The sequence below is a fragment of the Silene latifolia genome, chromosome 1 (genome assembly GCF_048544455.1).
Source record: "Silene latifolia isolate original U9 population chromosome 1, ASM4854445v1, whole genome shotgun sequence".
Classification (NCBI taxonomy): Eukaryota; Viridiplantae; Streptophyta; class Magnoliopsida; order Caryophyllales; family Caryophyllaceae; genus Silene; species Silene latifolia.
This window is the reverse complement of record NC_133526.1, coordinates 19,322,123-19,349,023: the sequence shown is the minus strand read 5'-3', so window position 1 is coordinate 19,349,023 and position 26,901 is coordinate 19,322,123. Positions and strand designations below refer to the sequence as shown.

The 26,901-nt window shown below is 32.1% G+C and overlaps 1 protein-coding gene across 5 annotated transcripts; it reads left to right on the top strand.

The window, feature by feature from the left end:
- The first annotated feature begins 2,871 nt into the window (after positions 1-2,871).
- Positions 2,872-24,244, top strand: LOC141600585 (ABC transporter G family member 39-like). Of its 5 annotated transcripts, XM_074420829.1 has the most exons (19): positions 2,872-3,086; positions 3,619-3,739; positions 4,379-4,467; positions 8,959-9,046; positions 9,681-9,968; positions 14,768-14,858; positions 14,949-15,852; positions 16,230-16,390; positions 17,482-17,585; positions 17,784-17,949; positions 18,056-18,276; positions 18,920-19,252; positions 19,674-19,964; positions 20,608-20,691; positions 21,075-21,208; positions 21,604-21,831; positions 22,223-22,394; positions 23,166-23,420; positions 23,734-24,244. In XM_074420829.1, the coding sequence occupies exons 1-19, from the start codon at positions 2,968-2,970 to the stop codon at positions 24,004-24,006; spliced, it is 4,122 nt and encodes a 1,373-aa protein (XP_074276930.1). In that variant the 5' UTR covers positions 2,872-2,967; the 3' UTR covers positions 24,007-24,244. The 5 variants fall into 5 exon arrangements, with proteins under 5 accessions (XP_074276930.1, XP_074276933.1, XP_074276947.1 ...); XM_074420833.1 differs by lacking the exons at positions 2,872-3,086; positions 3,619-3,739; positions 4,379-4,467; positions 8,959-9,046; positions 9,681-9,968 and adding exons at positions 12,894-12,983; positions 13,967-14,024; positions 14,389-14,513; XM_074420832.1 differs by lacking the exons at positions 2,872-3,086; positions 3,619-3,739; positions 8,959-9,046 and having other exon boundaries at positions 4,380-4,467.
- The last annotated feature ends 2,657 nt before the right edge of the window (positions 24,245-26,901 follow it).

Here is a 26,901-nt window from a genome sequence, read left to right as displayed (position 1 = left end):
CTACAACATATACTTCGCCAAGTAACACACAACTTATCTCTTTAAGTTCACTGACTTGAGCGTCGGAGTGAGTACGCTCGGCCAAAGCCGAGCCCTCAGTTTGTTCATTGTTTCAGGAGAGGCCGAAAGAAGGATTCAACCAAAGACGTCATTCTACAAGCCACGAGTGGTAACAAATAACTGCTTCGGAATTACACCCGGAACAGTTATAGAATTAATTTGAGAGACAAATATTGTGCAATAGTAAATATAAATAGTGGGGCCAATTAATTAGGATGTAAATATTATAAAGTAGTAACCTAGGCGGGAAAATTCTGAGATTTCTTAATCTCTTAGTAGTAGGGGGATGTGTATTCAAAAAAATATTTTAATATAATGGTTTTATTTTATAAATTTTCTCATATTATTGTAATAATTTTATTTTGTCACAAAATTAATAATAACATTTATGGTTATGTATAATTTATAGTTTTATACCAATTTTAATTTATTTTAGTTAAAAGATTATATTTTAAAGTTTAATGATGAAAGATTATTTTTAAAATGAAAAATTAGGTTAATTAAAGAAAATTTAACCTTGTTTCCATATTTAAGTTAAAGCATTTGGAGGGAAAACTTTTGAGAATCCTTATTCTCTTGGTAGATAGGAGATGACTTTCACACCTGATTAAAATAGAGATAAAAATAATACTTCATATAACTTTTCATTTCATTATAGTTCCTCCATTCAACTCCACTCTATCACTTTTTATTTTGTACACTATTCACAAGTGAGCATTCAATTTCAATTTTCTTTCAATATATAAATGAAAATGTATTCATGTGGGATCTTGTTTGATCAGTCTTTACGAGTACATTAAAAATTATCTAACTTTTATAATTTTTGCAAATACGTAGCTAATGTTATTTAGCACGTAAAACACGCGTTGCAAAACGTGAAAAGACAAACTGGTAAAGTGGAGTTGAATGGGGGAAGTATAAGCTGAATACTGGTCAAATATGACCCATTTAAGACGAAAATGTGATCACTTTAATGATAAACTGTTATATCTTAGAAAGTTGTTCTGCTAACTTTCTATCTAAAAATGATTATATTGTTTTTTTAAATGGGTCATATTTTACTCCGTTTTTAACTTGTGACAAAATGTTACGAGCAAAACTTATGTAGAAAGAAAAGTTGTAGTTGAGATTTTGTGATCAAGACGCCATGCATGCAAATGATATATATATGTGTGGTCAACGATAGCCAAGAAATCATTGTCATATACGAGTAATATTAATACGGATCGATCGAAACTCCAATGATTGATGTTGTCCTTAATGAAATGAATTAAATGAATCCAGTTATGACGGATATGATACTACATTTTAAAAGAGCGGTTTAGTCTCACTATAAACGGATATATCCGTCTAAAGTTAAAGACGGGTCAAATATGCTTAAATTGGTGATATTTTTGGTCCTTATCATGCAATTTGTTGCTTGTCTTATAGTTAAAGTCGGTTGATATTTGGTCCGTCTATAACTGTAGACGAATATCTCCCGTCTATAATGAGAATTTGTGTTAAAAGAGTTATATGTTCATGGTCTTATATGAATTAATCAGTTTTGAGTTACCGTATACTCCCTCCGTCCTAGTAATTTGTTGTCCTTTTCCATTTTAGGGTGTCTCACTCATTTGTTGTCCTTTCTATTTTAAGATTGAATTTAATGAGTAATTTGATCATTCACACTCAATTTATTCCACTTGTCATTTAGTCATTGGCCCCCTCCCCTTTCCTTAGTCTTTGTGCCAAAACCAAATGACAACAAATGACCGGAACAGAGGGAGTACATTTTACTTGTGTCGGCACAAGACGGGATAAACCCCGAAATTAAAACTAACTAGCAAATCCATCCGTGATCTATTTTCACAATACATTATACATCTATCTTAACCACTAAACTAATACATATTCGATAGTATTCTGTATATTTGCGTACAAGTATATGTAAAATACTAAAATGGCAACGATATGCAACAGCTGTAATACAGGTGCATGAAAACATGGGAATAATAGCGTCGAACAATTATTACTAATATATTTTTTTTAATAAAGGGGGCCGTGATGAGTAGTTAAAAGAATTTATTGTGGGTGTTGAAACATCGAATACTTAAGTTAGTTATGTGACTTACGTCAATAATTTCTCAATAAGTGATTTAAAAAAATGTAAATAAGTTATAAATGACTACGACATGGTGATCAATATTATTTCTTTATGTTACACGCAAAAGTAAACATATTAATTAAACACAAGATAACATTGCTTGATGGTGCAAGAAATATCAAATTAATCCAAACTTACGTAGCTAACATTCATATTTATACGTACATTTATAGATAAATGATAGTACGTCTTATGACGGATATATACGTCAATTTGAATTGAAAGATGCTTGTTTCAACATCAATATAATTTATTTATAATATGTGTAAACATCAAAGGTTTTGGTTTAATACAATAATTGTGGTTTTTTTGGGTGTATGTTGTTCGAGGGCAAATAGGAGTATCCATTTCCCACCTACTTGCACTATCCACTCTCATTTTGTGAGAGGGACATTATCTATCTACAGCTTTAGACGGATAGTGTCCGTATGAGAATTTCTAATCATAAATTTAGCTTGAATTCAAATTTGGTGTGATAATATAATGTAATTTTAGCTCAAAATCGAGAGCTTAAATTAGTACTAGTTCAAGAAAGAAAATGAGATAACGTCACTTGTTGCTGATATTAAGTTTCAGTACAATAATATTATAATATTTTTATTATATAATTATATTATTAAAGTAATTTATGTAAGTATGGTGGTACTGAAATTCAATATCGTATATGGGCCATTATTGACACATGTTCTTGTATATATATGAGTAGTGCACTTATTTTAGGGAGGACCGGCTAAGAAGAAGCAAATAAAGGAGGTCGAATAATGGAGAAGTATGATATTCAGAAAATGGGAAGGAATGAAAGAAAAGCATTAATTGAGGCAATGCTCATAGATGATGATCATCAAAAGTTTCTCACCAAAATTAGGGATCGTTATGATCGGTAAGAAATTCACTCACGTTTTAAAAATTTTATACTGTTAAACGAACTCTTATATACTCTCTTAGCATAATTGTATGTCTCAGATAAGTAGATTATACATATGACTACTATAACTGATAATATAGTTTATGAGCTTTATAATACTAATGTTTTTGAATTTTGTTTTAAAGATTATGAATTTTACTATAAAGTTTCTGAGGTTGTTCACTTAAATATTAAGCTTTAAAAATTACAATATAATTATAATTTTACTCATTTAAATTTGAATTTTGACATAAAAAAAAAAACTAAAAAAAAACTTATAAACTTTAAAAAACTTTGAAAAAAATACACATCTTTACTTGTATTCTTTTCATAATTCCTAGTTATACTCACTTAAATTAAACTGCAAACGAAAACTAAAATGACACACATGGCAAAACAAATTTGCATATAACATGTGGTGAACGACTTCAGCTTTAGTATAATAGAGGTCTTGATATGAAATTTGCATATGAAATTTCTTAAGCTTGCCTCGAATCGTTCTATGTAGGGCGGGAATTAAGAGACCGAAAATTGAAGTTAGATATGAAGACTTATCAGTTGAAGGAAACGTGCATATTGGAGGACGAGCACGCTCAACCTTGCTCAATGCTACCATGAACATAATTGAGGTCTTGATTTTTCCCATACTACTATATAAATCTCCTTATTTTAGTTCAAGATGAGTATCTTTGTAGGTTTCGGTCATGAATGAAGTATCAATAATCCAGGGATAAAGTTATAAATGTTAATTAGATTAATTGGCAAAGTCATAAGATGTGATATTTGTAACTTAGGTTCAGATTCCAACAATATCAAAATCGCCTTTGTAGCTCCTTTCACGAACAAAAAAAGACAAACTTGTAGCTCACCTCACAGTCTCACACAGTCACACACACACAAAAAAACAAACTAAAAAAGTTCAGGGACAAACGAGTTTTTTTAACAAAACGTATATATAAAAATGTAACTAAAGGTTGATATTTTGACTCTTAACAATCTATTAATCGTAGTCTATTAATTACGAAACACTTAGTTAAGTCTAATTAAAATATATTGGTAAAATCTTTTAATAAGATCTGTCATTTATAATCTCCTTTTACACTTTACTTACACAAAAAGTAATCCATTGATTATCAAATAAGGCCTTAATCTTTTTACTTCTCAAAAGTTTATCACATGAATATATTGAAAATTTGGATAAATTAATTATAGTGATTATTTCTGAGTAGTTGCAAGCTAATTCGAATTCTGAAAATTTCCCATTACAGGCAATTACAAGTTTTGTAAATCTTGCTCCTTCGAAAAAGAAAACACTCAAAATTCTCCAAGATGTCAACGGAATTGTTAAGTCCTCACGGTATGTTGCTTTCAAATATTACATCAAGCTATTTATATTTTATTTTACTCATGTATATATATAAATACTAGTTTTAAACCCGTGCAAAAATGTACGGAATTAAATATGTAATAGCTTGATGAAATGCGTATATTTAAGGTTAATTTGCACAAAATAAATTCTAAAATACTAAGAAATATAATCTAATATAGGTTATATAGAAAATGTAAATAATGTATATACAATTAAAAATAATCGAAAACTTCCTTGTAGAGTACGTTAGATATTTGTATAGATGTACAGTTACTGCTATCACAATTTACAGAAGATTTTATCGTAATAGATAAACGATTTTTTATTTTTAAAAATAACAAATAAATTATTTAAATGCAATACAATTGAATTTAATTATTGAAAACTTGTCAACGTAGGTTTGACCTTTAAATTCGCTTAACTCTGCCAACGATTTATTGATCTAGAAATCTTATTAACTTTAACACAAACTAGTTTTACATCCGTGCAAAAATATGCACGGGTCGTAACAACAGATGTTAAGTGTTCAATATCGTAATAATATAAATTGTTTATAGAGACGGTATTGAATTTAATCAGGTTTCATATTTATTATTGTAACCACATATAATGAATTGAGTTTCTTTATTCAAATGTTAAATTCAAATGACGGTATTGAAATTGTAAATATAATATTGTTGATGCTTGATTACTAAATAAATGTTTTTGTCTCATAATAATGCTTTGTAAGACTTGTGGTTTTTTTTAAGATAAGAAAATTAGTGCTGGTACTTTTTTTATAATCATTAAAATCTTTACCATGTGTATTTTTTTTAACATTATAATTATATGAATCTTCTTCAAATTTTGCTAAATTTTGTATATTTCTTAACATTATGAATTATAATTATATGAATGTGCTTTAATTCTTATCGAGACTTGCATTTTTTTTTTTGTATAGGAATGTTATTTGGGTACCTATCAATAAGAAAATCAGTACAAATATTTTGTAATTTTATTTAATTGTTTTCATTTAGATGTATTCCTAACATTTTAGGAAACACAAATTCTTGTTTGTGACGGCACATATCCGTCACTCTTGAGTGACGGATACCATTTTACCTCACAAAGTACCCACTTTTTCTCTCTCTGCAATACTATTCATGTGGTCCCCTTTCTCCACTAACCCATTTTGTTACCATTTTATCTCACAAAATATCCGCCACAAATGGTAACCCGTCACAAGGGAGACCAATTGTTTAGGAAAATATATATGTATAATATGTAATTATAAAAAAAGTTAAAACTAAAATTAAAATATCGTAAACTAAATAGTTTGAAAAGGAGAAAAAGAAAAGCAAATCAAGTGAAAAATAGGAGAGTCGGTAATTAAATGTGTAGGATGAACATGGGGGTCCTACCTTAATTTTTTTTTCTTTTTAAGAGCATCCACATTAAAGAGGATTGTCCATCCTCTTAGATGAAAGAGAATGTTAAGAGGATGTCCTCTTCAATGTGGCAACATCCTCTTTGCATCCTCTTTAAAGAGGAAGAGGGAGACATCCTCTATAAATGGACGATGTCCTTGTCTTGGCTCTTGTGCCAAATAAGAGAGAAAATGGGTGGTGGGAACTACTTAAAAGAGAGGAAAGAAGATCCTCTTTGATGTGGAGAAGAAAAGAGGAAGATGATGAAGAAAGTGGGAAATTGGATAGTGAAAATAGAAAGTAGTATGACCAATGAAAAAATTAGAAAATATTGAAGAGAGGAAGATGACCTCCTTTTTAATGTGCATGCTCTAATCCTTAAAAACCATAGACCAATAGAAGAGCTTTATTCGCTTTAGCTTTTATAGATAAAGGATGAGAACTAGATGTTTTTTTATTACAAATACTAATGTAAAATCGTTTTTTCTCATTTACGAGGCCGTTTTTATAGGTGTTCTTGTGGTGTGTCCAAATCGAGTTCCAAATTTTTTTTAAAGATCCCTAAAAATATAAATTGATGGTTGTAGACTTGTAGTAAAGAGACAAACAAATAAGGTTGGTCCACGAAGTCATGGTATAACAAACAGTTTATCAACCATTTTCTTGTGCACAAATTCTTGTTTGTGACTGCACATATCCGTCACTCTTGAGTGACGGATACCATTTTACCTCACAAAGTACCCACTTTTTCTCTCTCTGCAATACTATTCATGTGTTCCCCTTTTCTCCACTAACCCATTTTGTTACCATTTTAACTTACAAAATATCCGCCACAAATGGTAACCCGTCACAAGGGAGACCAATTGTTTCTTGTGTACGTATCCATTACCGCAATTTTAAATGTCTATTTACCCAACTCGCCCCAGTAACGAGATGGAGAGGGTAGAATGCTCGACTTCAAACTCTAGAATAGCAAACATGATAAGGGGACGGGAGTCTTATAATATCCATATACGGTGTTGCTCTTTCACATACGTCTTTTACTCTTTCACATATTTTTTTCCATAAATTTTCCACCATCTATCCTTTTCCTAATTCGAAACAAATTACGTTTTCTATATACCATTTTCCCTAAAATTAAAACATAATTCTTCTAAAACTTGAACAATGGATTACAATTCTTCAAATTATTCAATTAATGAGATAAATACTAATTTATTTAGCAATTATTAAAAACTTGTTGATTGTTTATTAATTATTTTGTTTTAAAATTAGGGTTTATAATCACACTAAAAGTTCTTCAATTATGTTGATGGCGGAAGGCATGTTGGTTTGTTTGATGGACTGTGGTATTCGGGGCAGGGGCATGGTGGACGACGGTGGTCGGAGCAGGGATATGGTACAGGACGGTGGTAGTCGGAGCAGAGAAGGACAGTGATAGTGAGGAGGAGGGGGAGTGTTGGGGAGAGGAGGGGTTACTGTGTTCATCAACACTTTTTTTTTTTTTTTTTTTTTTTTCAAAATCATTATTGATTATTTTTAATTTTATTGGGTTTCCGACGGCGAGGTGTTGGTTAATGGAGGTGTGTGGTGGACTAGTGGTTAATGGAGATAGATGGTGGTAATTTAATAGTGAAGGGGGTTTATGAAAGGGAGAAATTTTTTTGAATGGGTAAAAGGAGAAAGAAATGAGAAGGGTAACATTGTAAACTACGTATGTAAAAGAGTAAAAGGCGTATGTGAAAGAGCAATACCCTAAAATTTTGGTGAGTTTTATAATAAAAAAAGAACGAAAAATATAAGGTTTTTAATTGACAAAATAAAATAAATAATATTCCATACTCCGTATATGATTTTGAATTTTTGGACTTAATATGATTTTTCTTTAGAAAAATTAATACGAGTATTGAATTGGGTAATGGTGGAGTTGTCAATCTTGTCACACCCCGGTTCAAGCCCTGGGTTGGGAGCAGTTAGGGGTGAGCAAAAACGAATATCCGGTACGGTTCTAGAAACCGTATCGGATATCCGGAAAATCGTATATCCGGTTTTTCCGTATATCCGGAAACCGTATATCCGGTTTTCAACCTCACTTATTTAGTTTAATAGATGTACTCCGTATTTTTTTTCTTTTCTATGCGTGATTGTTGTTTTTTTTAGTAACTTAATTAACAGTGTTTTAAAAAGTCATAAGAGTAAATAACTTATAAAGTTTAATACTAATAAGGTTTAATCACCAACATATCGGATATTTTGTGATTTATGTATATATTTTAATATTTTATTCTAGAAAAAAGGCAACCGTATCAGATACCGTATATCCGATTTCATATTTTGCCGATCCTTATCCGATACGGTTTTTAAAGAACCGTATCGGATATCCGAAAATCCGTTAATTAAATTCGTATAACGTATCGGATACGTATAATAATACCGTATCGTATAATTTTGCTCAGCCCTAGGAGCAACTACTCATGATAGTTTGTCAAACTATGTACTTGGCCCACAGATCAACATAAGTCATTTTCAGTGCATTTTTTCATTACTCATGTGCATCCCGAGAACTTTCCCAGAATGTCACTTATTCTAAGACTATTCCTGACCAAGCACGCTTAATTATATAGTTCTTTCGCATAGATAACCATAAAATCAAGAAAGTGCACTTTGATGATATGAGTAGTATTTTCAATTTCTTTAAACACTAGTTATTTAAGCCTACTAATGAACCTCATCAAACAAAAATACCCCACACAAATAACATCTTCGATTCACATGAAGTATTACCGGAGTTGTTACTTTTATTATTTGACACTTCTTTCTCGTTCCTTATGATTGATTATTTTGATGACAATCATTGTCTTAAGTGGTAAACTTAAGAGAACATACAGAAAAGAGAACTGTTCTTATAATTTTACATACAAAAAATCTTACGCCTGCGAACTTTTAGTAGAGCGCTAGATTACTCCACTTATGCGTAGTGAGCTATTATTTAATTAATGTTTATTTTTATTTGGTACATCAAATTAATGTTATTAATGTTGTCATTTATTGTGTTTTCATGCGTTTAATATAGGATGACATTACTTTTAGGACCTCCAAGTTCTGGAAAAACTACATTATTACTAGCTTTGGCAGGGAAGCTTGACAATGACGGGGTTAAGGTGTTTTTCCGTTTTGTTTCCGTTCGTTTAATTTTGCATGATTAGGAAAGTAATTTGTGTCCGTCACTATTCTTATCTAGTGTCGCCTTGTGTAAGAATGTGTAAAATATAGTACTTTTTTACCTAGCCTAGTGTCGTCTTGTGTCAGTCATTTAGTTAAACTATTTTTAAAAGTATTAAACTTAACTAAAACTTGCTTAATTAACCTGATTTCAAAAAAAATTGCTTAATTAACCTTAACTAAATTTAATGTTACAAAACATAACTTAATTATAACTTAACTTAATGCAAAGTAATTAAATTCAGCTTAAACTTACTTTATTAAACTTAACTTAACTAGATTTAAATTAACTTAATTTGGTTAAATTCGAATTAAGTTGACTTAACTTAATGAACCTAAACTGTACTAAAATGATTTGACTTGAACTATAGTTAAGTCCATGTTAAAAGAAGAGAATCTAAATGTAATTTTATTGTAACATTTTTACCCTCATTTGTTTTTCTTTAATTTATTTTATATAATGTCTTCCTTCAAATGCTATAATCATGTTAACTAGTATGCCATAAATTTGTATGATCAATATATGATATAAACATATTTCGTACATGACTTATTTGTATAAATAATGGATAGGTATATGGAAAGATAACCTATAATGGACAAGAATTAAAAGAATTTGCTCCGAGGAGAACATGTGCATACATCAGCCAAAATGACCTACACTATGGAGAAATGACCGTACGAGAGACACTTAACTTTTCAGCACGATGCTTAGGCGTTGGTGCTAAACAAGAAATGTTGAACAAAATATATGAAGAAGAAAAACAAGGAATTCAACAAAATCATGAACTTGATGCTTTTATGAAAGTTTCGTCCATAGAAGGCCAAAATACAAGCATGGTCACTGATTATGTGTTAAGGGTATGTTCAATAAATTTAAATAATTGTTACACATCGATTTGCTAATTTATATGCGTATCCTGTGTTGATTGTCAAATCGCGGTTGTATAAGCAAAAATTCTTGGAGGTCGAATGAGGCGCAATGCACCAACGCCAGTATAAACTATAAAGTATAAGGTTAAGGAAAATTCGAATCCGTTACTTAATGTTTGTTAGTTAGAGTATAAGATTATTGATTAAATTTCAACCATTATTTTATGACTTTGGTTGAGATGGTTTTCTCACACAATATCAAAGCTAGTGTGACCAAGCCGATTGATTGAGATGGTCTTCTCACAGGAGATAGATCATCTCTATTTTCTCTAAAACATTATTATATTATACCAATCTTATTCATTTACCCTTTTATTCCCAAGGAAATCTACAACCATTAGATAGACTCCTAACTATAATTTACAATGATTTGGCAATCGAATTGCTTGGTTAATTAGATCAAGTCAAGCCAAATCATATTGATTCAAATAGGCTTAATATCACAATCCCTTTTTTGTCTTCATAAAAACTTTGATTATCCATAACTTTTGGCCTATAAAACATTTTTTTTCCCTTAAATTGGTTGTTGTTACGAGAACTCGGTTTAATTTTTTTTGTTATTATTTTCTAAACATATAAATAGGAGTTAATGTCAACATAATTCTTTTTTACCAAAGCGAATGTAACTGATTATAGCCCCCTGTTACAATTTTAAAAAGCGTTTTTTACCGAAATTTATGATTTTTACAAAATCTTTGATTTGTTTTTCAAAAATTTTGCACCAATTTTTATTTTTAGCATTTTTAGTTTTAAAATTCGTAATAGTTTTATTTTTTTTTCTGATTTTTTTCCCTTGGGGGTTCAACTACAAATAATTTTAAACAACAATTTTGAAAATACAATTGTGAGTTGTGACACAAAATTAAGCGCGAAAGTGGTAATTAAGCCCCTTAACTTTGTTCAATTGTGTAATTTGGCCCCATAAGTTTCAATTGGAGCAATTAAGCCCCTTGAATTTCACCAAAAGTGAAATTCAACTCCATTTCTAGAATTTTCACCAAATTCTTATATTAAAATCACATTTAATACAATTTATCAATTATAAAATATTTCTTTTATGATTTTAAAACTTTTATATTTATATTAAATATTGAGAATTTTTTTTTGAATTTTATAGTATATAGACAATTTATTATATATCTATGAATACTATATAAGTTATAATCAATTTACTAAATATGTATGTAAAAGTGTTTTTCAATGATTAATAAATTATGAATTATTTTGTAAAGTTACAATTAGTAATTTTTAGGAAAAATTACAAATAACCACCACGTATTTGCGTATTTTTACAAATTACCACCACGTATTTGCGTTTTTACAAATAACCCCCAAACTTCAATGTATATTCCCCAATCACCACCGTATTTTTATCCCGAACATCGTTTTTCTTATTTCCCGTCTCGTTAAGTGACGACTTAGGTGAAATACCCAAATTACCCTCCAATACTCAATACAAATCACCAGTTACAACCACACTAATTACCCCATATACATTTCATTTTTCCCAATTTAAAAACACTAAATTCCCAAATTCCTCCTTCAACCACCAGTCCGCAATCCATCAAATGAATGCAATCCTTTCAATATCGATGTTGAAGATAATAGGGTAATGAAGATGAAAGCTCTGCCGTTCCACTACTTTTGCTGGAAAATATTAAAGCTTTCGGTCCTTCTGATTTTCCACCACCATTGCAAAAACACCATGATTCACTCAATACCCTCATTTTATTTTGTTCTAAAAGTTTCGAACTTTCAACAAAGTTTGTTAAATTGAGTTTGGATACTTAGATACAAGAATTTGTGAACATTTTAAGAAATGGGCTGTTCTTCAAAACATAAATTGTAAAATGGGTTTGAATTAGTTATAAAGTTGAGATTTTTGAGTAAAAATTAAGGGGAGAAATCAAAAACTATGGAATGGGTTTCAACTTTCAATTAATTATAAAGGTGAAATTTTTGAATAAAATTTGAAGGGAGGACATACAAAACTATGAAATAGGTTTAAATTAAGTATAAAAATGAGATTTTTATATGAGAATTAAAGGGAGAAAAACAAAAAAACTATGAAATGGGTTTGAACTGATTATTAAAGGTGAGATTTTTAAATGAATTTGAGAGGGAGAATGCCATAAAATTTTGAAAACGGGGAACAAATTAAGGAAAAACTAGAATAATAATTGATAATTGATGAGTTTGAAATAAGACATGTTAGTTTTATGGTTCCTTCACTCAAAGAAAGGACATGGAGAATGTTCAAAGAAAAGGTTTGGAGTGTGAAAGACTGGAAGTGAGTGCAACATTAACAACGTGAGGAAATGACGATGAAAGAAAATGGGGTTTAATGATATGAATTTGGGGATTTAGGGTTATTGAATTGAATTGGGGAAAATGAAATGTGTATGAGGGTAATTACTAATTAGTGTGGTTGTATTGAGTATTGGAGGGTAATTTGGGTATTTCATCTAAGTCGTCACTTAACAAGACGGAAAATAAGAAAAACGATGTTCGGGATAAAAATATGGTGGTGATTGGGGAATATAAATTGAAGTTTGGGGGTTATTTGTAAAAACGCAAATACATGGTGGTAATTTGTAAAAATACGCAAATACAAGGTGGTTATTTAATACTAATATAAAATGTTTTTAATTAATTTTTTGTGAAAATATTAAAAATGGGGTTAAATTTCACTTTTGGTGAAACTTAAGGGATTTAATTGTTCCAATTGAAATTTATGGGGCTTAATTTCACAATTGAATAAAGTTAAGGGGCTTTACTACTTTCGCGCAAAACTAAGTGGTATTGATGAGCGTAGCAAACATTACATGGAAGGAGATAAAGACATTGACAGATCCTTGTCCGCCGCTAAAAACATCACCTGCCACCGTCAGCCGCCATGAACTGCGTTTGTGCCTTTTCCATTTTTATTTCTGATGGATTTGGGTAACTGTTCTACTTCCATTCTGGATTTTTTTCTTTTTGATTTGTTCAGTTGTTGTATCAAGTGATTATTGAGGTTTTTGTTGATTAGGAGTATCCTTTACAGATAGTTTAAAATAATGTAGGATGGAATCGAAGATATTACCCTTTATATTTCAATTGTTTGAGTACAAGTTTGATTGGTAATTAAATCTTTCGACTCCGGGTCAATTCTTTACGTATTTCATTTCATAAGCTTGTGACGGATACCATTTCCTCTCACAAAATACCCATGAGAGAAGCACATGGGGGGTGCCCCACCTGGTCCCCTCTCCCTTTTTGTAAGAGGTCCCGTCACAAGCAAGACGCTTTGTCATGCAACATTACCAAAAAGCCCTTACTGAACTCTAGTGAGTGTAACGTAGAGTGAAAAAAGCAAACGTAAATAATTCACTAGGACGGAGCTGTGAGGGTAACTTTGTGCAAAAAATAAATGGAACCAATTCATTGAGATGATGGGAGTAAAAGTAGTTTGTTGGGTTTCAAATGTGCTGAAATTTTGTTTCTGGGAATGTTCAATTTTGGGGTTAATCAGATGTTGGTGTTTGATATTGAGGGTTGAACTTAATGGTCTAGAGTTTACTGTTTTTTCGTCACTACGAATTCGATTGAGCTTCATTCGAACTATGATATTGAATTATTGATGAAATTGGACTATCCAAGTATAGCCGTTGACGATGCTCTTGAATTTGTGTGTAATGTAATGGTTCCATTTCACCCAAGGGTTCTACATCTTTGAATGCACTTGTCAGCTCAGCTAAGAAGAAATCATGGTGCTCTGTTGTTTTTAAGCCTCTCAAATTGTTTAATGTGAGTAGGATCACATAAACATTGGTAAGATGTCTCCCAGTTGCAAGGTTGGGAGTTGCGATGTATCGGAAATAAACTTGTGGTTCACTATTGACAGTAGGACTGTGGGAGTTGAGAACTCTGGTATTTCTTTGCAGATTGGAAACCTTTCTCTTATGGGTGCTTCAAATGATGTCATCTCACAAATTACTGGCGGTAATTAAGTTTTCTTTTGTAAAGAGATAAAAAAACGCTCTTGAGATTGTTAGTAATTCTTTTCCGTCATTATGTGGTTGACTTTAATTCTTTTCTTGGAGTCTCTAAGAAATGAAACTACTGAAATTCAGTTATAGTCGTGGTCTCCTTGCGAATGGAGAATACTCTCATGACCCCGAGGACGAACCCCATTCTTTGTTTCTCCTCAAACTCGAAATCTCCATGGGATGATCTAGCAAAGTCCCTTAAGAAACAGTCACTTTTAAAATACAATGAATATACTAGTGTTAGTCCTGATTGGAAATGGGTTTTGGATGCTTTATAGTTGCACTATAGTGCCTTGGAAAAATGACCTATTTTATAGGATTGAGGAGTTTCAAGATTGTCCAAGACTCCAAGGTGATTCTAGGCATTCTTTGTGTGATGAGAGAATGCAAAAACGTAATTTGTTCTCTTGCGGATGGGATGATGGTGTTCTTATGGTCTTTGGTATGTCTTCGACCTCGTTCTACATTTGGACGACTAGTACCGTTTCTTGGAGTTGGTTCTCTGATCTATACGGATTGGGAATCTGTTTGAGTTTTTTTTTTCTTTAGTGAATATTTGTTCTAGTGTATCATCTGGTAATGCTATGTGCGTGTTTTTTTTTCTGTTTCATTAATTTTATGATCTCGTCTGGACTTGCCTTCACTTTCTTCATCTAATAAAATTGACGACTACTTATAGAAAAGGAAATGTAACAGATACTTGGCTTGGACATGTGTGCCGACACCATTGTGGGTGATGAAATGAGAAGGGGAATTTCTGGTGGTGAAAAGAAGCGGTTAACCATTGGTATGCATGTATTCTTGAATTCATACTTTCTTTTTACAGTATATTACGATTGATATTTTGTTTATTTACTGAATTTCAATTTTGGTACAGGGGAAATGTTGGTAGGACCTGCAATTTTTTTTTTGATGGACGGGATATCAACAGGTTTAGATAGCTCGACTACATTCAAGATATGCAAGTACATTAGTGAAATGGTCCATATTCTAGACATGACAACAGTCATATCTCTCTTGCAACCAACTCCCGAGACATACGAGCTCTTTGATGATATCATTCTTCTTTCGGAGGGTCAAATTGTGTACCAAGGACCAAGGGATCTTATCCTCGACTTCTTCGAATATGTCGGGTTCAAATGCCCCAAAAGAAAAGGAGTAGCCGATTTTCTCCAAGAGGTCACCTCTATTAAAAACCAAGAACAGTATTGGTCTAGTAAGGATAAGCAACCTTATGAATACGTATCTGTGTCAGAATTTGTCCAACATTTCCGATCTTTTCAAGTCGGTCAAAAATTGACCTCTGATCTTGGTATTCCTTATGATAAATCTGACGCTCATCCTGATGCTTTAGTGAAGGATAAGTTTGGTATTTCCAGTTGGAAATTACTGACTGCTTGTTTTTCGAGGGAGTGGTTATTAATGAAAAGAAATTCATTTTTGTATATATTCAAGAGTGTCCAGATAACAGTTATGTCAATTGCTACATTGACTGCCTTCTTTAGGACAACAATGAACAATAAAACGGCGGCTGATGGGGAAAAGTACTTGGGAGCTATCTTCTTTAGCCTCACAAATTTTGTGTTCAATGGAATGGCCGAAACTACCTTGACTGTAATGGGCCTCCCTGTATTCTACAAACAAAGAGATTCTTTGTTTTATCCAGCTTGGGCTTATGCATTACCAGTTTGGGTCCTTCGGATTCCTATATCGTTTATGGAGTCAGCAATTTGGGCAATCCTTACTTATTACACAATTGGATTTGCTCCCGCTGCAAGTAGGTAAAACTCAAATTTCATTATCTGGCTCCCATATTCATTTTTAGTTTTTTACCTTTAGGTTTTACAGCACTAGCTGGTCCGCTTGATACATATCTTGATCTACTATATGTTTGTAGTTCATCATGTGGTAATGAGTTTCGGGATCACTCTAATACAAACCTGCCATAAATAATAGGTAAATTTGATTTCTACATGGGAAAACATGCATAAAACTAGAACTCCTGATGACCATTGTTCCCATATTTATTATGCTCATTTGAATGTCTCTTTGTGTTGGTAACACCGAATAAGTTGCTTATATGTAATGCTCATGTCTTTGCTATGGGTGGAATCATTTGAGATAATTGGATAATATTTTTATTATTTTATTATTTCAGGTTCTTTTGTCAATGGCTTGCTTTCTTTTGTATCCATCAAATGGCTTTATCCATATTTCGGTTCATTGGTGCCGTTGGAAGGACGATTGTGATAGCTAATGCTATTAGTATGATTTCAATGTTGGTAATTTTTGTCCTCGGTGGTTTTATCATTGCTAAAGGTACGTCCCTAACTTGTTTCAAATACCTCTAGTAGTACATTAAACAAGAGTTATGCCCTTGCTATCATTAGCTTTCTTAGAGAGTTCAAGAGGTCTGAATTATGTTGCTGTCATAACATTTTTTTCTTGTCTAGTCAAAGGCAAATTGCTGTAAACATATCCAAAATAGTTGCTGTTCTAGCTTTCTCGAGTAATTTCAATCAAACTGTTCATTTTTAGCCTGTTATTAGATATTTTTTATACATTTTCCAACAAATATTAATTTACATAATAATACTCCCTCCGTCCCGGTCAATTGTTGTCCTTTGGTTTTGACACAAAGACCAAGGAAAGAGGGAGGGGCCAATTACTAAATGACAAGTGGAACAAATTGAGTGTGAATGATCAAATTACTCATCAAATTCATTCTTAAAATAGAAAGGACAACAAATGATTGAGACACCCCAATATAGAAAAGGACAACAAATGACCGGGACAGAGGGAGTATGTGTGCTAACTGCTAAGCATTAAAATAACAAATATTACATAGAAGTATTAGATTTAGTATGGTATAGATTTCAAGCCTCCTGGCACCTTTGAAATCAACTACAAAGTAAGAATTTGAAGTTAGGGGGCTATATTGTAGATCGAAATTCTAGGGTGAGCAAAGTAGTAATGCAATTGTATGGTTATGGAAAAAAATGAAAATTTTAACTAAAAATTCATTTATTTTATTGCCTATGGAGTTGTAGCCCCCTACTAGCCCCCTTAATCTGCCAAAGCAGTAATGCAATTGTATGATTAATGGATTCTAGTCATTCTAGTGTTTGGTTGGGATATTTTGGAATGGAAATCCCATACCCATCTCCTCCTATGGATTCAAACTCCATTCCTTTATATTTATTTTTCTCATCAACCAAACATGTTTTGAAAGGTATGGAATTGGAACCCCATACTTCTATGGTTTCTCATTCAATCCATTCTATTCCTAAGCAGTGAACCAAACAACCCCTAAATCTTCTCAAGTAAAAATGTCCAGTGAAGTTTTATACAAGTTTTTTTTATTTTACCTCTTCTAATTTTTGTGGCCGTGTATTTGACTATTTGTATAGGTGACCTTGGCCCTTGGATCAAATGGGGGTACTATCTTTCTCCTATGATGTATGGACAACATGCTTTAGTTATTAATGAATTCGTCGACAAGAGATGGAGCACGGTAGGGTATTGGCGATACTTTGGTGTTTCTTCATAACTTGTGAAACATATTCAACGCCCTAGCAAAGATAACCATTGTAATAATGTGATAAGTTTAAATCAAAAATATTTTTAACAAGTATCACCCAATTATAAATTTAATAGCAATATCAATATATCCTTTTTTTTCGTAAATATTAATTGCTTGGTATTAATGCAGCCAAATACAGACTTAAGAATCAAAGAACCAACTGTTGGCAAAGTTGTACTTGCATCAAGAGACTTCTTCGACCAGGAATATTGGTTTTGGTTAAGCATCGGAGCACTCCTTGGATTTTCTCTTCTTTTCAACCTACTATACATTCTGGCATTAACCTACTTAAATCGTATGTGGCATTATTCTCATTATATTTTTTTTCTTTGTTTTATGAGATTATAATAAATGAAAAGTCAATGTAGTAAAACTGTCAATTCTGTTTTTCGTTTTTGCAGCTTCCATTGATGCAAAAGCCAGAGTGCAAGATCATGATGGTGCAATCAAAGATAAAAAGGTGTTCTCCTCTGAAGAACCTAATGCCATAAATATTGATACTCGAACTGATAAAGAGTATTCAAGTCTAGATACCAATGCACCGAAAATGGGAATGGTGCTACCTTTCCGTCCACTTTCTCTAGCATTCAATCACATCAATTACTATGTGGATACCCCATCTGTGAGTAACTCAGCTTTCTGTTCGCTATGAAATGTTGGTCTATTTTGTTTTTCACAAATTCTTGTATGAGACAACCTCATGTAGGAAAAATATGATTACCAACATAAATTAGTATATATGCCTCATTTAATATATCCTTAATGGGTTAGTCTCTCATGTAAGACAGTCTCATGCATGTTTCTAAATGTGTCTTTCTTATAATATGTTCTCCTCAAATTTTAAGACATCCTATTACTCCCTCCCATTTAGCGGATTCTTTATGTTTTATTAAAATACTCCTCACAAAAGAATAAAAACGTAAAGAACCTGTAAGGGACCATTTGTACAAGATCTCTGAACGTTGTAGGGTTTCATAATATTTACACGTATATCTTATGAGGTTTCGAGGTGGGATATTTGTACATGGATCCTGGATTCCTGTGTATGATGGGAAAAGGGTATCAAATATGCCTAACATTTCCCCTTGTTAAAATAACAAAAATATTTAGCTTGTTCGCAGGTGACACATAGCTTGTTTTTGGGTGACACATAATAGAAACTATGTTTATAATGGCACTCAGATCAACTGCTATTTCACAATATAGCAACCACATACTTCATACAGTTTATTCGATTATTTAGTTACTTTATTGTATCATTACAGGAGATGAAAAGTTTAGGCTATGGGGATGATCGCTTACAATTGTTAAAAGACGTGAGTGGAGCATTTAGGCCAGGCATATTAACAGCACTTGTGGGTGTAACAGGAGCTGGGAAAACTACTCTAATGGACGTGCTAAGTGGGAGAAAAACAAGTGGTTATATTGAGGGCAACATCACCGTTTCTGGTTATCCAAAAAATCAAGCAACATTTGCTCGAATTTGTGGCTACTGTGAACAAATTGACATTCATTCTCCAAATGTCACAGTCTATGAATCTCTCTTGTACTCTGCCTGGCTTCGTCTCTCTTCAGATATTGACTCAAAGACAAGACAGGTTTGTTGCATATTTTGATTAAACAAGCATGTTGCTATGTTATTATGACTTAACTGTAAGTGCAGACGCGGGTTCATGTCTGTGTCCGGCAGTATTTTGTTCTAGAATATTTACATAGTTTTGCCTTAATGTCAACTGTTATGTTGACAGTTGACAGTACTTGACACAATTGACTCTTCATATGATCTGTGGCGCTGGGATTTAAATATTGGGGTAACTAATTGGCCAGACTTGAAGGGGAATTTATATATTCAAACTAGAAGTCTAGTGAATATTTGGATCATATTCATTGGCAACACTGTTTCTCTAATTGGCCACACAAATATTTGCCAGTAGTCCGATAATATTCGAATCAACTTTAACTGAAATTTGGGTATTATTTTTTTTCCGCTCTAATATTTTTGGTATTCTAAATTTGCAGATGTTTATTGAGGAAGTAATGAAATTGATCGAGCTTGAGCCGCTGAAAGATGCTATAGTTGGCTTACCAGGAATAAGTGGGTTGTCAAGTGAACAAAGGAAGAGATTGACAATAGCAGTAGAGTTAGTTGCAAACCCTTCCATTATATTCATGGATGAGCCTACCTCTGGTCTTGATGCTAGGGCTGCTGCAATTGTTATGCGCACTGTAAGAAACACAGTTAATACTGGAAGAACTGTGGTTTGTACTATTCATCAACCCAGCATAGACATCTTTGAGTCCTTTGATGAGGTACTCCATCTAATTTCAATGTCTCAATGAAATGTGGCTGTTTGGTTGCCAACTAAATAATACAGGAACTTCAATTGACACAATTTGTAAAAATGATGAGATGTTGGTTAACGTAACACACAGGGATTGGAATTCAATTCCCATGAATTCCAATTCTTCCAGAAATGTAGAACCTGCTTACCTTAGTTACCTATGCCCCCATAATCCCATATGGCCTAGGTAAGTGAGAATTCCCATGGCATTCCATTTTCAGTTTTTGACTGGCAGTTTTCGCCAATTCATGGAAGTCAGAAAATCACTAGAAATACTACTTCCTAGGCATTGAGAATTCGTGCGGTGAACCAAATGCTGACTAAATATCAACCTAACAACATCATCCATATGCTAATGCTTTTGTTTATGATTACGCAATCTTACTCCCTCTTGCATTGAAAAGGCAATGAAATTGTTTTCAGATTATTCATAGTAAATGTCGAGTATAGTGCCACTTCAAAATACTGGAAATATTGAAATTTCAGCAAGTAATGTTTTTACCATCCTACTATACTACAAACTTAAAGAAGGGTGACTATTAGGTCTATGGATATAAGAATATAGCGATCTGCTGATCTACTCCATAATCTATTGGTATATGTGATTGCAGCTCCTACTAATGAAGAGGGGAGGACAACTAACCTACGCAGGACCCCTTGGACGTGATTCTCATATACTTGTTAAATACTTTGAGGCAAGTGTTTTTGTTTACGTTTCATAGAGCGTCTTTATTATCGAGATTGTAAGGGACTCAATTTGAATTACATATTCAATTATATTCACAAACATGTCATCTATTATTAACTTGTAAGACTGTCATTTACGTCGCAATACCTTTCTTTATTCACGCTATATCTAAAATTAGGGACCTCTCTAACGGAAAATAGAAGGTAGTGTTCGTGGTGATAAATGGAGGAGATAAATTGAGAATAAAGGGTTACCTACCCCGTAAAGGAAGCCATTGTTACCCACCTATGATCTACCCCTAGGGTAATAATTGTCCGTACGTAGGTTGCTTCACTTAAAATTAAACTTGAAAAGTTTGATGAAAGATTGCACTTATGGTTATTGTTGCAGGCCATCCCTAAAGTTCCTAAAATAAAAGAGGGTCAGAATCCAGCCACATGGATGCTTGATATAACTTCTCCTCAGATGGAAGCCGAAATTAATGTGGATTTTGCAGAGATTTACACCAATTCCTCATTCTACATGTATGCTAAATATTTTCTGTTATAACTTCTAATGCTTGAAACTATGTTTAATTTATTTTTAATAATACTTGTCTATATACATATAATGGATAATGATAAATATGCGGGCCTAAATAAAGTCCGCGGTTATGGGACTGTGTGTGTATTCACATGTAGCATGCCGTGCTACAAGTCTCCTGAAAGAGGGTATTTAAGAGGGGTCCGATCAATAATACTGTATTATAGGAAAAGTTATGGATGCTGAAACTAATTTGAAAAAACGCAACCATAAATGGAATATTCACACCATTGTGAGACGATCTTGTATGAAATTTTGTACTTCATTTCTCTGTGCTCGTGACGATATTGTTATATGTATCTTATGCAACTTTTCATTGGCTGTTACATGTTTGTAGAAAAAATCAAGAAATAGTTGACGAGCTTAGTATTCCGAGGCCAGATTCGGAGGATATCCACTTCCCAACTAAACACTCTCAACCACTTGGTGTTCAATTTAAAGCATGTTTTTGGAAGCAGTATCGGTCTTATTGGCAAAATCCATCATACAATGGTGTTCGTTTCTTTATGATGACAGCCATGGGTATTCTGCTTGGTGTTATGTTCTGGAACAAGGGAAGTCAAGTGTGAGTTCTTCATCCTCTATCGATAACTCTTATCCCCTCTCCCAATAAATATTCCGAAAATAGTAGTTTACCACTTTACCTTGATCCCCAATGAGACTATTCGAGGAAGAATTCTAGTGCGTTATTATTTTCGCTTCTTTAAACAATCAGCAAATAAAATTAAATGCACCCCTCTCTCAAATTCTCAATACAATGAACAGGTATGGTTTGATGGGCAGTAGGACTTAGGGAGGGGTAATGTAGTCATTTTTGTTTATCGTCACGATTTTGATAAGCATTTCGTCAATAGTTAAGGTGGAGGATTTTTCTTGTCAACCTTTTTGAAGTTCTAGATACTTGTTATGTTTCACATTTGATACTTATAGTTATCTGTTTTGATATTTGTTAACAGGGTGAATGAACAAGGTTTGATGAACTTTATAGGAGTGATGTTTTCTGCCATCCTTTTTCTTGGTGGGAGTAATGCCTTAAATGTCCAAACGGTTGTTGCAAGTGAGAGAACTGTTTTCTACCGCGAAAGAGCAGCAGGAATGTACTCGGCTCTACCATTTGCCCTAGCTCAGGTGAAAAATATTGCCAAAAATTCCTTGATTCCAATCACATAAAAATACTGTAACTGACAATTCGATATGTCAAAATTTGTAAAATAAAATCGTAACCTAACACAAAACCCTGAGTTAGCTAGATAAAGTATATGCGAAGCTGGATTAAAAAAACCATGAATCAGCTAGATAAAAACAATGAGTTAGCTAGATAAAATCATAACCTAACACAAAACTATGACAAGAAAATAGATATATATTGTTGTAGGTATTGAAAACATGCATTTTTATTTGAAAATTTATGTGAAGCTTAAGGGTCCGTTTGGATTGAAGGAATTGGAGAGAAGGGGAGGGGAGGGAAAGGGAGGGATTTAATTTCTTTTGTTTGGATAAAAAATATGGGAGAAAGGAAATGGAAGGGGAGAGAAATGAGAGGACTTATTTTCCCTCCTATAGAACAAACTATAATCTTTCCAAGAGTGGCAAGATTTGGAAAGAAAACATTATTTGGACTCTAATTATACCACTAGCATCCTTCAATCCTCCATCCATTCTTCATCTCCCTCCTTCCTCCCCTTCCATTTCCCTTCATAATTTTTGTTATCCAAACACCCACATCCCATTTGCCCTCCCCTTCTCTCCCCTCCCTTCACCTCCCCTCACTCCCCCTCCCCTCCCCTTCCCTCCTAAAATTGTATCCAAACGGACCCTAAGTCTTACTATACCCTAATGATGATCAAATAGTTATATATGTGAGTTTATTAACTTGTTTTTTCATTAAAATTTCTACAGCTAGTGATAGAGATGATTTACCTCGCAATTGGATCATTCATCTATGTCATTCTCATGTACTCTATGATCGGATTCGAGTGGACATTTACCAAATGCTTCTACTTCTATTACTACATCTACATGTGCTTTATGTACTACACGGTGTATGGGATGATGCTTGTTTCACTGACACCACGACCAGAATTTTCAGCCATTTTGATGACTTTCTTTGTTACCCTGTGGAATCTATTTGCTGGGTTTTTACTTCCTAGAATGGTACGTCTATTTTCTCTTGTCTCGATTTAAGAAAAAGTGACGAAATAACATTATTATTCTTCAGAGATAAGCGCAAAATGTTGGTAGTTACTTGTGTAGGGGTAATCTGGGGTCTTTCCCGTTTATATTTACTATATTATGTTCAAGAGACCATTAATTTGGCAAAAACCAAAGAAAATAGAGAATATGGGAACGATATAATTGAGATGGAGTGCGTAAATAGATTACTGAGAAAGCGGAGTGTTTTAAATTCAGGTTACCAGTCTATCTTTCGACCTATATTTATAAAAATGTGAATATTGTGTAAATGCAGTTAATACCGGTATGGTGGAGGTGGTACTACTGGGCATCCCCAGTGGCATGGACAATGTATGGGTTAGTTACATCGCAAGTCGGTGACAATAATTCAATTGTTCTTCAAGTGCCTGAAGTTGGAAGTGTGCCCTTGCCTACTTACCTCAAGCAACTCTTTGGTTATGACTTCCATTTTCTACCTTTTGTAGTTGTTGCCCATCTTGGTTGGGTCTTCCTCTTCTTTATTGTCTTTGCCTATGGCATCAAGACCTTCAACTTCCAAAAAAGATAGTTCACTATTTTTCTTTTACGGAGTATTATTTTTTGCCATCAAAGAAGGCATAAAAACATTACGATATATAGGGGTGGAGATTCGAACATGATGTTGATAGTTGGTTGTATATAGGCGTCAGATGGGTCTGGACATTTTCTTTTGTTTCGGATTAGAATTCTTGTAATAGTAGCTTCATCTTAAATTTGTAAATACGCTGATATGTCATGGATTATTAAGTACGTCTTTTTTTATCAAATGTTTGAGTGCTTAAGTTCATTTATTGATATAAATTATAAAACTATCAATTCGTATCACGAGTCCTTCAAATTAAGGACCGTATACAAGGTTTAAGACGGTATTTACAACCTCAAATGTGTCTTAGTTAAACGTTTTACGCAATTTGTGTTGTGTTTTAGAAAGAGGGGCTCGGGAAAGTGAATTTTTTTCTTAAAACCCCCCTATTTTTTAACAGAGTTCCAAACTTGTTGCCCCTTCTTATTAGGCTTTGGTTTGGGAATCTAATCGGATTATCGAACACCCTATGAGCCATCCCTGAGCCCTCCAATATTTACAAAATTAGTGCTCTTGTATTTCTTATATATATATATATATATATAAAACTGGGTTGAAACGTTGTGGATGCGCCACGTGTCAACCCAGCCTTAAATACACACATTAATTACAGCTGAAATTAAATACAAACATAATAAATGATGTATAAATCTCAGAAAAATATTAATTATAGTTTAATAAATTTTATTATAAAATTATATTAAATAATTACGGTGATTTGATTCTAAATTTACTAAAAATTTATCTTGATAAAAATTCTAAAATGTAAATAATTAATTAATTACGTTCATTGTGAAAAATGCTTTCAATTGAGCATAATTTTCATTATATTTATTGAAATATTTATTTTGATATGTAGAGATGATTAAAGTGAGTGCCTCACATTGTTTTACATTTACGTAAAAAAACATTTTGAGAAAGTTATAAAATTTAGACTATTAAATCCATTAAGAAAAATATATTTGGAAGAGTCATTGTATATATTAAAAACACAACTTTAAAAAAACTACTAAAAGATAAGTTTTTATAGTCTAGAAATGAAAAAAAATTATATTAGGCAAATTGAATACATATGAGATTTTGATAGGTTTCAATAGTGTGATAACGAGTATGTGTACGAGTGTGTATGTACATAGTGATCACGAGTGCATTTGAATAATCAAAACAAAAGTAATGATTATTAAGTAATATAATATTATAAACGACATGAAAAAGTAGAAAACACGTTACATTTTTCTTTAATATCTTTAATTAAATATGTATAAGTCAAATATAAAATATTGATTATGACTAACCAAATACTCCGTATTACTTTTAGCTAAATATTTTATATGTTATCTTTTAAATACTTTGAATTTAAACATCAAAAAATAATATTTGAGAAAGTCCAACCTATTATATTTACAGGTAATAAACTCTTAAACATCATTATATATATTTGTTTAAAAAAACAAAAGGTGCAAATTTCTCATAGATATGTTTGACACATATCACATACAAGACACAATCAAAACATTTGAATAAGTTGAGTTTGAACTCTATATGTTTGATAAATAGTCACATGTTATACATAAAAAATTAAAAATTACATAAAATTATGTTCACATCATTTTGAATCCCCCTTAAACTAAAAGAATAAGAGATTCTCAAGTTTTCCCGCCTAAATGAGTTGCTTTATATTGGGCTTTGGGCTTCATTATATTCTATCTTTAACTAGGCCATACTGATTTATTTCATATAATAAATAATTCTATGACACTTTAAAAGGGGATAATATTTTTTTTTTCAACTTGCATTGCTCTTTATATTTAGAGAATAAAAATTTTCAATAGTTTTTCCTCCAAAGGAAGTTGGCTAAATAAGGAAACAAAACTCTATTTTTATTAAATTATTATCTTTTAGTTAAGATATAATCTTTAATTATTATAATTTTTTTAATTAAATTATAATCTTTTAATTTAAAAATAAAACAAAACTGGTATAAATCTAAAATTCGTATATGAAAAACCAAAAAATTTGATATTATTAGTTTCGCATAATTTTGTTTTACCAAGTACGGGTATTTAATTCGTATAAAAAAATTATGAACTTATATTATTAATTTCTTGACAAATTTTTTTTTTAAAAATTATTTGAGAAAATTTATAAATTGTAATCATTAGTTTTGTGATGAAAAATTTCATTAAAATGTACATTTCATGAATTTACTTAATTCTTTTATATAATTTTCCATTCAATTTTTATTCTTATATTAAAATTTGAAAAATTAATAATACGTTAATTTTAAATCTTAAATAATACATTATAAAGTAAAAGATCTATGAATACCGCGCATGTATGCGCGGGATCCATACTAGTAAATATTAATTGATTTGAGACATAAAGTATCGTGAAATGATATAATTGAGAACTTATTTTTGAGTGTTGCATTATTCGAATAAATTTTATTTTGAATAATATGATATTTCACCAGTCACAAATTTATTTATAAAACGTTGATCATGCATAATTAATTATCACTTATTAATTTTAATTAAAACTCTTATGTATTTTATTTTAAAACATTGAAGTTAAACCTACAAATATTAAATTTGAGAAAAAAATATTTATAAGAGAAAATATCGAAGGTCATATATGAATTATATAATTTTTCTTCAATTATAATCATAAAATATTAAAACAGGCTGCGCGAAGCGCGGGATACTACCTAGTATGAAGTATTTTTAAGGTTGGAGAAGTACACATTAATTATATACAGTACCACTGTTGTCTGTCTGGAAAAAATATCAACATAGTCGAAACTACCTAGCCAACATGCATACATACAAATACATTTAGTCT